The following is a 12458-nucleotide window of genomic DNA, read 5'->3' as shown; positions in this document are numbered from 1 at the left end:
GAGGAAAACGTCAATTACGAAATTACGATACATACGGTACATTTCATTTTATCTATTTCTTCCTTCATTCCCTTTTCCAGATCAATGAACTGATTTCAGCCATTAGCACCAGCAAAGCGGAACGAGCTTCAGTGCTTCTACGAGATGGTGTTACACGGGTACAAAGTGAATTCTGCGAAACTTGCCAATGGGGAATTAGTAGCACAGAATGGTGAGTTCTCTACCCCAAATCAGTATCCAGTCTAGGGAAGAAAGAGAACATTGAGTGAATTCTGATGGGACTATTTTACTTGATAGATCACGTATACGTATCTTTACCTTGGTCTGAAAGAGATGGTTAGTCATTCATCTCTCAACTGACCTCACTCTCATGTCCAACACATGTGCCAGTAAACAAGGAAAAGTGCATATCGCCTCCCTCCTGTAAAAGTGGAGTCGAGATGAACTTAAGAATCTATTATTTCTGCTCTGTCAGACGATGTCAAATTCCACTTCTCATATTCAGCATATTGACTGATAAATGATCACTGATATCTCAATGGATTGGATGTATAGGTACCCCGTATAATATAGCTCGTATAATCGAGTTCTTACCTCCTCATACTACACCTAAAAAGGGTTCAAGAGTAGTTTCTTCAGGTTCCGAGATAATGGTTCGATTAAGTCTTTATTACAGACCACCAGATGTATGTTTTTCATCTCTTTCATCGTTATGCACTTTTCAAAGGATACTGATATCTTTCTGGGTTAGATATCGTTGAGACCCATAAACGATTTTCGTTTACTCTTGGCAGCTATTCATACGGATATCCAACCTTTATCAAACGTTAGAGGAAGATGTTATGTGAGGCATAAAGATAGAATTGACGATTTGTTAAAATGGAAAAAACTACCTGATCATTTCTACTTTGTTAAATTCTATGATCCTTATATCAAAAGAGAATTCGAGGTCATAAGGACTGAAGGCGTTAATAACAGTAAGTTCACTGATTCATGTCACTTGAATCAATGGTCAATTGCAGCGACTTGATTGGATCGTTAAGAGATAGATGCATACAACAAATGCTGACATTACCTGAATCTCAACAGTCCCACCTGAGGTCAAGGCGGCCCTCATGTCCAGATATGAATACCTGGTGACGGAACGAGAAATGGTATCCGATCTTACAGAAGCATTCCGAAGTTGTTGTGTCTGTAATCAATGGGCTTCATATCAGGAGTCCGTACGATGCGAGTGAGTATCTACTTTCCTTTGCACTTATTCTACATTCGTACGCATTGGCCAATTTCTCCCTTTCTGACCCTTGTTGATGATTTGTCCCCCGTAGAGCTTGCAAGAAACATTATCACATGTCATGTCTCACCCCTCCTCTAGTCGGTAAACCAGCAAAAGGTTACTCATGGTTCTGCATACCTTGTTCTGTACAGCGTCATAGAGATGTGGAATCTGCAAAATTCCGTTTTACCACCAACGGTGCACCTCCAGCGATAGGGAAAAACAAACAAAAAGCTAAAGAGAAATCCACAGCAACGGATTCAAGGCCAGATGTTACGTTCAGGGGTTGGCCTTGGAGATATTTTGGGTGAGTCCACATTGTTTGTCCCTCTTTGCCTGCAACACCAAGACAGATTATAAACTGATGCAACCATGGTCACAGTGTATATACGACTCCTGAAGATGCATTAGGTCAGTTAGCTGATTTGTCATTTTATCATGTAGATAAGCTGACTTAGCGATGACGCAGATCCGGAAGATGGTATATTCCCTCGAGCAGCTACGAGAGTAGGATCAAAGTATCAAGTCAACGTCCCATCTTGGGAAGATCAAGAAACACCTCATGTACCGGGTGTAGTAGAAGTGGAAGCTGGACCTTCGAGGCATGGCTTGATGGAAAGAGGTTTTGAACCCGGAGATAGGAAGTACGAATCCACGATAGATGTCAGATCGAAGCCGAGTGATGATTGTGAGTCCAGCTGAGATGATATGTCCGGCTATATACAAGCTGAGCTTGGATTTATTGGCGTAGTGAATGCCTATATGGACGAAGTGCGACTGCTCAAACTTGCTGTTCCACCTCACGATGTCGAGAGACTGAATCTTGCCATTGACTGCTACACTGCGATGGGGAGAGAGAAAGCAATAAACTTCATGCGTCGTACGAAATTAGCTGATTTTAAGCCCATACACGTAAGCCTTCACTGTTCCTCAGTCAAATAAAGAGCTCATTCCTTTCATGGCAGTTCTCAGACAAGGAGACAACGATATTCGAAGCTGAGCTAGAACGTAATGGAGGACTTGAAACGCACGAAACTGCCAAATTACTAAGTCGAACTCCAGCAGAGGTCCTTCGTTTCTCGTACATATGGAAGAATCGACAATTGTCAAAGGAGAATGAAGCTCTTCGACACCATCATAAGGTATCAACTTCCCACGCTAGACAAAACAAAACCCTTGGTGCTCCTTCTTTAGGTAGGATGAGAGCTGCGAATGCCGATAATTCAGATGACGAAGTTTCGCTATATGGGTCAGATGTCACAAAGAAGAAGGAAATGAAATGTGCCGCTTGTTCTACGAAGATAAGTGGTGTTTGGTGGAGATGTCCTAGGACAGTACAAGGAGAAGCTATGTGCGAAGATTGCGGGTGAGTGCATGGCTTTAAATTGGGGATCGCCTCCAAGGATAGTGTAATGATTCCGATGTCAATCCATATAACAGTTCGAACTATAGAAAATACGGAGTCATATCCTTCGTCAAATCTGAGGATAGTAAGAAGACTGACAAGAAAGAGGTGACTACCAAGAAGGCAAAGGTGAGTTTCTTTCCTCTAGATCAGCCATACAGGGGTATGAACTGAAATGTTGCCATCGCACCCAGGGAGAAATAAGTGGTACCACTACTCCTGTACCGCCGCCACCACCGAAACTTCCACCCTGCGCAAGTTGCAAGAAGATGGAACCAAAGTCTATGATGGCTAGATGCAAGAACTGTACATATTCAGTACATGCAGGTCAGTCCTTCAGCTGCTAGAACAGAATCTGGTGTGCAATTCAGCTGAACTGGCTCGATTCTTATAGGGTGTTATGGTATTCCATCGCAGGACATGGGTCCAGCCTGGGAATGCGATTTGTGTATAAATGCAAAGTCGGAAGAGAATAACCTGGTGAGTCAACCTATACATCTATAGTTTGAATCGCTGAAAACTAATGTTGCTATTGCCTAGGAACCACAATGCGTACTTTGTCCGTTGGATCTGACACCCGTAACGTCCAAAATCAAACGTAAACCAACTCAACATGCAGAATTCGACCTGCTTTCAGCTTTGAAACCTACGGAAGGAAGACGATGGGCACATATTCTATGTTCGGCTTACATACCTGAAGTAGGGTATGCTGAACCTGCTAGATTGAAAACTGTTGAAGGTATAACGGAGATTACAGCTTCTAGATGGCAAAATGTGAGTCATATCTATTCCAGGTTACCCGTGTCCGAGCGCAGGTCTCTAATGCTTGTGATCGTTGTTGTAGACATGTTCGTTGTGTAATCAAGTAGAGGGAGCTGTGATTGGATGTACGGACTGTGAAGCTCTTTTCCATCCTGCTTGTGCTTGGTTGTCAGGTCACAAAGTTGGTTTTGAGTTTAGCTTGGTGAATATCTTCTTTCCCCCAGCGTGAAGATTGCTACTGATCATAGGCCATATGTGATTGCTCGTTGATAGGCTAAACCGGGTAGGCACGGTACTGTCACAGTGACCAAATTCAAAGATTCAGAAGGAGTCATGGGTCCAGGTATATGGTGCAAATCACATGATCTAGAAGGTAGGGTAATATATGATCTACATGAGATAGATCCGGAGCAAAATGAGGTAAGCAACAATCTTGACTATAGGAATGGAGATGAGTTCCGCTGATCACAATTCGACTTGTAGACCGCCCTTCAAGTCTACGTTGGAGCTTATAAAGCTATACCGCCACATGATTCTTTCCCGCTGCTTCGAAAAGCTAAAAGACTGGAACCTTTTTTGCCTTCTTATCAAACCAATCTCCCTGTCCCCACCGATATTACAACACTTTGTGCAGATTGTGGTGTTGATGTCTCACCATTGTGGTATGACGTCTCATCAACAAATTCAGCACAATCCGGAATCAAAGATGAAAAAATGGAAATTGACGGCGAAGAAAATCAGGGACCACATATCAATGGTCATGGTAATGGCACAAGAATAAAATGTAATAAAAAAGTTTGCCATTTATGTGGATTTAAATATCGATGATAGATATGTACGCTTGCTGCATTTTTATGTGCACACTGATAGATATGCAGGTTCACTTTCTTCAGGCGCCAAGTAGGCAGGACAGCAACGAATGTGAATTGTAAATGGCAAATTAAGATGCATGACCGTACTATTCCGACGAACTCTAACCAACGACGACTTCCTCTGTTTCATCAAGTAATTCCTCAACGATCTCTTCGACTTTTTCTTCAGTTTCAACATCTTGTTTGACGACTTTCTTCTCTTTACCACTCTTGGCTCTTTCATCATCAAGTTTCTTGTTGTTCCTCGATCGCCAAGCGTTCCACTCTGATATATCTCTTTGTCTTTGAGCGAGTTTCTCAGCTGAACCTCTGTTTTCTTCCGCTGCATCATCTTCATCGAATGATCTAGAGTATTCTTTGAGCTCTTTTCGTACTTTCTTGATTTGATCTTTTGAAAGGAGTGTAGGTGGTCTAGGTCTCCACAAGAATTGCTTGAATCGATCTTGAGGTTGATGAACTAACTGTTGTCCTTTGAAATCCCAGACGCAGAATCCAGGCTCAGGCTATACAGCAACAAGAATCTCAGTAAGGATACGGCCGAAGACAAGATACAAAAGATAAGGTTACTCACAGTTTGTCTCCATGAGGAAGCGGAAGTGGCAAGGTATCTTCCACTTGGATCCCAAGCAATATCAGTGATACCGTAATGTTCACCGGAAGCGAGCATAGTAACATTTGCACCAGGTTCGGAAGTTTCTCTTCTTTCGTCGACAACGAAATCAAGATCCCAGAATTCGACATCGAACTTTTGGGATGAACCGATAGTTGCAAGAGCGATATGTCGTCCTCGAGGAGACCAAACAAGGGTGTTGGCTATCTTTCCATCGAGGTGCTTAATAGCAATGAAATCACCCTTCTTTTGGTCAAGTTGGTAGAAATCAATGTTGTATTTGACGACAACACCGGGGATGCCTTGACCGTAATTGGGGTCGTTTGAAGAAACGATAGCGAATCGGTTACCTTGAGGTTCCCATGCGAATTGAGGGACGTAATCTGAATCGAAGTAAGGTCAGCTTAAATACCATGCCGCCAATAACAGAAGTGAAAACTCACCCTTGAACTCTATGACCTCGACGGGGTAATCTTTTTCCCTAACTCGGAAAAGTTCGAGATTACAGAAAGTAGCCTTCTTTGACTTTGCCTTTCGAGCGTGTCGATCGACTTTAACACAGAGGAAATCACCTTGATTTTGCCAGTAGAATTTACACTACACAATCGACCCGTGCGTTAGCTGTTTGCACGAAATCTGTACCACGGAAAATCGCTTACATCAGTGACATTGAAGAGGTTCTTGGCTCGAAGGATGTTTCTGCTAGGGATCGACATGATGCTGACACGTGCGGGTTGATTAGGAGCTTCAGGAGTCCAGAAGACGAAGCTGCCTTCTTTACCCTTTCCAGTCTTTCTAGCGACAAAGTCTTTCTCACTCATAGGACACCACTCAAAGTTTTGAACACCATCAATCTTGATAGATTTCTTGTCGAGAAGACCCATACCAGGAAGTTCGTAGACAGCGATACCAACACCGACATTGCATCTGGCGACGTAAGCATCATCGGGTGACCATTTGAATGCGGGCCAAGCCATTTGTTGAGGACCATCTTCGCCTTGAACGGGTTTGTCAGCGGGGAAGGTTCGAAGAACTCTTTGAGCCTTGACATCCCAAATGACGTATTGATTGCCTTCATCTTCAGGTCCGAATGTCTCTCTCAAAGCAGCGTTGGGGTGGTTCTCAAAGTTGTCGAGGGGTTCTTCGGACCAAGTGACGAGGTAGTTCTCACAAGGAGAAAATTGGATAAGTCGGACACCGGGATGGGTAAATCGAAGAACGTTGACTCCGATAGGTCCATCAAGTTTAGGTCCAGACCAGAGAGCGACACCGACTCGATGAAGGGAAGAAAGGTAAGTACCGAGTGGAGACCATTGGAGGTAAAGTTCTCCCCATTTCTGAAAGAAAAAGTCAACGATGGATCTTATCAAGTAATCAAAGCAGTACTAACGCTGTTTTTAAGAGGTTTGCCGTCGATCTTGACAGGTTCAGAGACACCGTTTCGACCGTTCCACCAAACACTGACGTCCTGATCTCGGAAAGTGACGTATTGGTCTCGACCAGCACTGTCGCCTAACCAGCTTCTGAGGTGGTCCTATCAAGGTGACATGTATGTTAGCACATAGAATGAGTCTCGTTGCTACGTTACCGACTCACCTTTTCAACGTAAGATTTCTCCCTCCAGCCAGTTGGAAGCTCACCCTCACCAACAGGGAGGTTGGCGTATCTCTCAATATCACCGAATCGGTTGACGTAGAGAGTATTTTTACCGAAAGCAGCACCGTCTAGTAGTCGAAGAGCGTTCTCGGCTTGAGGAGCATCAGGGTAGGTGAGGAAGATAAAACTGGAACAAGTGACATGACGATAAGTACATTCAATTGCATTTTGGCATGGACTGTAGAAGTTCACTTACCCTTTATTGGTAGCTGCCTTGTCATCCCATGGCATACTTATGTTCTCCTCCTCGATGGCCGCACCGGCCTTGGCAAATAATTGCCTTAATCGATCCACCAATTTTTGCTTCTTGGCTTCATCGATAACAGGAATGTTGTCGATCACAAGGACGTTCTCAAAACCCTGTTGAGTATCAACAGCATATCTGCAAGTCACCATACGTAAAGTCAGCTAATTGGGAACTCTACGACTGATCCGTTATTAACTGACTTTTCCTCAATTTCAGCGAAGCCCTCTTGGAGCTCGGCTTGAAGATCGAGTTGATCTTCTTCTGAGAATCCGTCTATTTGTTCTAATTCTGACATCTTTTATGATATCGTTCTTGAAATAAGTAAGGTGAATGAGAAGAACAGAAATGGTAACAAGATATCGAACAAAAAGACATCTTTCTCGCGCAACACATTTTCAATCGAAGAGTTTAAACTTGTGTCTCATTCGGGATTATCCGAAACTCCGGACATAAGACTTTAGTGACAGTAGAATGTGGCAGTGGATGTGTGTGGTGTTAGAGGATGGCTTTTTACATGCATGCAGTTATTGATTATATGACTATACTATTGTCCACATCGTGAAGGTTTATACTCTATGTCAACGGTACCCAAAAGAAGAAATCATAATATGCTAGGGATGTGAAAATGAAGAAAATCAAACTTGTATAGACAGAGTATGAATCCAAGACAGTTATACCATTTGTCCGATTAGAACTATAGCAGTCGAGATCAGTCTCCGAATCAAGCTGACTGTCGTGGGACATGATGAGACTCACAGAGAAAGACAAGAACCAAGGATTCAAGGCAAAGGGATACAACAAGTGCGACGCTGTAATGATACCCATGGGAACGAACACCTCAACGTTATCGACCCGATATGCGGCAGGAAGCAGATTGGATGATGTGATGACCATCATAGGCTGTTTGCAATCGTCAGAATACAGTACGTCGGTGTTGTGAGTGTGGGTTATATAACTCACTACACAGAGACCGAAGAAACTCAATTGAGGCCAGAAACGTCTCCAGATAATAGGTAATTGCAAGAAGAAGTTGGATTTCTCGACAGTTTTGACGGTAGTGGACCATCTTTTACAAGTTCCATGTCAGTTGAGGCCCTTTCGATACAAAATGTGTGCACAACTTACGTCATATTATATCCGACCAAATGACTGACCAGTGCTGCAGACATGGGCATAGACATCCCAGTAAAGAAAATACTGAAATAAGCTGTGAAGGTGTCAGTCCAGAACTTATCGAACATAGGCCAAAGGAGAGAACTCACGGATCCACTTTATCTGATCAACGGCAAGTTGGGAACAATTCGGAATCTTGAGTCGATATCGAAGAACAATGAAGGCGACATTGCAGAGACCAGTGAAAAGGATGATACAGACGAGAGTGACTTCCCAAGATGGAAGGTCTGAAGATGTAGAGTCAGCATGTATCAGGCGAATGGGAATTGCCAGAATAAATACTTACAATAACCATCAACAGGTACTGATCACCGAATATACTGTCAACTTTATTCGTTGCGAGTACAAGGAGAAATTAGAACTCACAGTTCCAACCTTCAATAAAGTAATTGGCGACAGTCAGGATCCAAGCGCAAGAGATAGCGTAGTAAGAGAAGATATAACCGCAGATAGTGAATTTCGAGTGAATTGGAATGGTGGACCACATGAATCGGTTGAAAAGAGGGGTTATCGGTCCTTTGAATATCCATTGTCTGATGGGCTGGAACAGAAGCTCACTAAAGCAAAAGTAAGCTATGGTACGAACGAAAAAACAATAAGGGTGGAATTTGGCACTCACGAGCAACCAAAAGCGTATTTTTGCCAACGATTGATCTCATCGTCACAGGTCAAGGATACACCTTCTTCAAACGCACCGCCGGTGTAAGTTGCCCATCGTACGGTGTACCCCTATCAGACGGAAGGAGCGTGAGTACGCTACTATAGTGTAATGCATGTTGCTCCACTCACCTTGATCTGCAATGTCACGGCAATTTGGAAATCTTCGGACACGTGATCTTCTGACCAAATCTTATTGACACCATCATCGGGATCTATGGACATACATTCTTGCAGAGCTGACCAACGAAGAAAACTAAAGGGGAGGCTTAGCAGATGAATAGTGCTTCAACACACAGCAAACTTACGCGTTGTGGCCGACGAATGGGGCAACTTTTGCGATTGTCAGCCATGGTGCGCCTGGATTGATAGGAAAGTACTCACCTTCGCCACTTGCGGTACAATAGGAGATGGCATGTTGAATACTTCTTGTGAAATGTGCGATACCGTTTTCGAAGAAATGATTGGCAACTTGCATAACACCTGACATATGTTGAATAATGGCTACTTCTGGACTTTCATTCATTTCTGAGACAGCATCGGCGAAACAATCTTCGGGTACTCGAGTATCTGAATCGACGATCAAGATGACTTCACCAATTCGAATGTTTCCTGCGGCCCAAGCTTTACCTTCGTATTCTTCCAAAACTTGAGCGAGGGCAGCGTCATATACGTCATTTTCATTGAGCTCGTTCCAGAAATGTTCAGGATCAAGCTTTTCTTGAGCAGGCGGTCTTAATTCATCCATGATTTCTTCGACTCGAAGTGAAATAGCAGCCGCGTAATTCATGTTTCCGGCTTTCTTGAAACGACCTTTTCGGATGAAACCATCTACACCGTGTCCTGGACGAGCAACGTATGCGATACTGTTGTCAAAGTAGAATCGGCGTCGTTTATCTGCTTCTGCTTTGGAAAGCAATTGGAGGCCATCGTCACAGACGAGAATACCGACTGAGCCACCTTGTCGTTCGTAAGTGGTGATAGCTACTTTGAGTGATTCGACAGTGGGCATGATGACATCTTCGAGTGATTCCTATGTATGGCTATGTTAGTGAGATTCGATCAACTGACTGCAGGTATCATACCTTGTATACAGGTAATTGCACTGTGACATGAGCTAATGCTCCCATTGTTCGTTTGGGTGCAATACCTGAAAAGTATTTTGATTTCTGAGTGACTTGACGCACAGGTCCGAATGTTTGCCACTATGATACCTAATCAGATCACTGCATCCAATCCGCTTGAAGAATAGGTACTCACAACTGATCCGATAACACACAAAGCAGCAAAAGAGGTGATACAGAAAAGGCCCGGGGCAAAAATGAAGAGGACGAAGCGTAACGCTGATCCATCGAGCAAGTACTCCTTGATAAGCGATCCTGCAAAATTTATAGATCAGCAAGGCAAGTACAAATAATAGATATCGACCACTCACGTAAACCAAGAGCAATCAAAGTCATACAAAGCATGATGGCGAAAGAATCGGATATAGGAGCTATGAGCATGACCGGTCTTTCTCTCCATCCTTGCTTGAGTGCTCTTTTGGCGATATCCTCGGGATCCAAGTCTTCCTCTTTGGTCTTCATTGACCCTTTGTCGTCGACTGTTAACTCTGGTAATACCACACCATCGACCCCGTACTTTTCATTGGAGTTCTGAGAATCTCTTCTTTCCTGTTCTTGCACTTCTTCTCTGGCTTTAGCATCTTGAACCATGACCAAGTTGAATTTGACATTGACTTCTGGGCCTTGCCATACAAATTGTATTAAAGATTCTTCCAATGCCTCAGCAGCGGCTACCACGTTTTCTACTGCGTCGGCCCAAACGACTAAGACTTGTTCCGATCGGATGAATGCAGCGTATTGATGCTTTCTTGCCCGAGCAAGAAGTTCAATACTGTCAAGTATTTGTATACGAGTATTCTCGTCAATAACGAGTTCTGTCATTGAGGGGGAGGCATTGCTACAAATTGAATCAGTAGATGTTTGATCATTTCCCTAATGTACTCACATATATGTCTCCATAATGGTATACACGATATCTGATTTTATCTTGATGGCCACTTCTGGATTGAGCTTTGTGATTGCTTCTTCGAAAGGTTTGAGCGCTTCGTAGTCAACAGGGAAACTTCTGTATAATCCTGTTCTAGCTCTGATGGTAACACCTGTAGCGGCTTCATGCCTCCGTATACCCATTCGAGGAGCTTTGAACCATTTCTTCTTTTGAACACCTAACCTAAAGATGTGATCCGCCATAATATCCAAAGCGTCAAATCCATCCCCTACTAGAACTGCTCTGGGCTGTTCATTCTGAGCGGCAGTATTGAGGGACATCGTGTGAGAGGCGGATTTAGGGAAGGTGATTTCATCTTCTTCTAATATAGCATTGGCGATTGACATTGGTGGTGGGTTCAGTGCTGCCATTTCCTCTCGCGTTGCATTGGCTGATCTGGTCAGTGGTACAAGACCATTCTGAGCATAAGCATTATAGGCATCAAGATTTTCATCAAGACGTCTCATAACCCGTTTTGACCGGTGTTTGTTTTTGCTCTTCTTATCTTTTGCTTTGCCCTTCTTCAATTTACTTTTTAATGGTGGAGCAGCTTCCCATCCAGGTAACGTATCTGATGCTCTTGCTTTCCCTTTCCCCTTGTTCTTTCTAGTCACTGATAGCCTGCTAGGGAAATTGTCGTCAGAGTCGTAGGCATCCTCGTCGGAGCTTCCCTCGTCAATGGTGAGTTTTGATTTGTAGAAGGCATTGTTCATTCCATCGGCATTGGCCGTACTTTCCCCTAATCTTAGACTTGTGGGATTCGTGTCTTTTCTAGCGTTCGCCAAACTTGCTTTTCTATGCCATGCTGGTACGATAGAATGTGACAATCTTCCACCATTGATGGTTCGTTGTTCTTCACCTGAGAACGTGCGTCCACGGTGGACAGGATCGATGGGTGCATTGGGATCAGGTTCATTGAGACCAATAGAAGCGAGAGAAGGGAATAGGGAGACTCGTCTTTGTATGGCTCGATTTGGGACAGGATCGTGAGTGGGGAGCTCTGGAGGGGAGTAGGCTGGTTTAGGTTTACCGAAAATTCCCATGTTGGCGCGCTAAGTTGTGTTAGTCAGATGAAAAGATAGTGATGGGAGGATGTATAAGCTCACTGTCTGTATTTAGTGGTGCTTATTCTATATCAAGCCCTAACTCCAAGGCTCCGATTAGTCGAGCGGCGCCAATGTATGGCCTTATAGATCTGTTACCGTCTTACTAGAAATCAGGCCATCAATTGGTTGAGAAAATTGTCGCTTTGAATGTTTGAGCTGATATCGTTCAATTTGATATCAGTTGTGTCAGACTAAAAACCTCAATCGAAGCTGGATTGGCACGTTGATCTTGACAGTCCTACGTTGTTGTATCCGAGAGCGTCCTGTCTATCTGCCTTTGCCACGAGTGACTACCGTTTGTGCGTGAGAAGAAATCTGAACTGAAGCTTAGTAAAAGTCGAAATCATCTTTCCACGATTTGTTTGATTCTGTCCAGTATAACGTAAAGCTTCTTTTGATCAGGGACGGAGCGGAAATTGTGTTTTATCAATCGAATCCGTCTGTGGACCTGAAGGTGACTGACTGACTTGGTCTAAAATTTCCCTTGAATAATTAACATTTCTTCCGCTTCGTCGTATGGCTCAAATCGCATCAGTAACATGAATAAAGCTAGACTATCCACAGTGACTGTCGGTTAGGAGGTCTTTCATTTGATAAGCCTGACAGATTGGCTGGACAGCACAACTCCCGGGGATCATTGGT

At 43.6% G+C, this 12458-nt stretch overlaps 3 protein-coding genes across 3 annotated transcripts; 1 reads left to right on the top strand and 2 right to left on the bottom strand.

Moving 5' to 3' along the window:
• Positions 1–144: 144 nt before the first annotated feature.
• On the top strand, positions 145–4271 carry IL334_001974 (uncharacterized protein; the record flags this gene model as incomplete). Its single annotated transcript, XM_062933721.1, has 17 exons — positions 145–211; positions 298–336; positions 556–686; positions 752–977; positions 1090–1234; positions 1329–1583; positions 1659–1687; positions 1746–1964; positions 2028–2188; positions 2242–2642; positions 2717–2810; positions 2876–3008; positions 3076–3161; positions 3222–3455; positions 3526–3645; positions 3717–3863; positions 3927–4271. 17 exons carry the CDS (start codon positions 145–147, stop codon positions 4269–4271), a joined length of 2832 nt encoding a protein of 943 aa, XP_062789772.1.
• A 145-nt stretch (positions 4272–4416) lies between these two features.
• Positions 4417–7123, bottom strand: IL334_001973 (eukaryotic translation initiation factor 3 subunit B; the record flags this gene model as incomplete). Its single annotated transcript, XM_062933720.1, has 8 exons — positions 4417–4818; positions 4887–5308; positions 5369–5522; positions 5585–6262; positions 6316–6459; positions 6522–6708; positions 6778–6963; positions 7029–7123. The coding sequence occupies 8 exons, from the start codon at positions 7121–7123 to the stop codon at positions 4417–4419; spliced, it is 2268 nt and encodes a 755-aa protein (XP_062789771.1).
• A 393-nt stretch (positions 7124–7516) lies between these two features.
• On the bottom strand, positions 7517–11753 carry IL334_001972 (uncharacterized protein; the record flags this gene model as incomplete). The annotated part of the gene is made up of 15 exons (XM_062933719.1): positions 7517–7522; positions 7585–7728; positions 7789–7894; positions 7954–8035; positions 8091–8228; positions 8288–8305; positions 8368–8558; positions 8621–8730; positions 8791–8914; positions 8967–8991; positions 9043–9691; positions 9744–9863; positions 9919–10037; positions 10094–10620; positions 10669–11753. 15 exons carry the CDS (start codon positions 11751–11753, stop codon positions 7517–7519), a joined length of 3444 nt encoding a protein of 1147 aa, XP_062789770.1.
• Positions 11754–12458: the final 705 nt, after the last annotated feature.

The sequence above is a fragment of the Kwoniella shivajii genome, chromosome 2 (genome assembly GCF_035658355.1).
Source record: "Kwoniella shivajii chromosome 2, complete sequence".
NCBI classification, from domain to species: domain Eukaryota; kingdom Fungi; phylum Basidiomycota; class Tremellomycetes; order Tremellales; family Cryptococcaceae; genus Kwoniella; species Kwoniella shivajii.
Note: the sequence above shows the minus strand (reverse complement) of the source record. Positions and strands in the feature narration are given on the sequence as shown.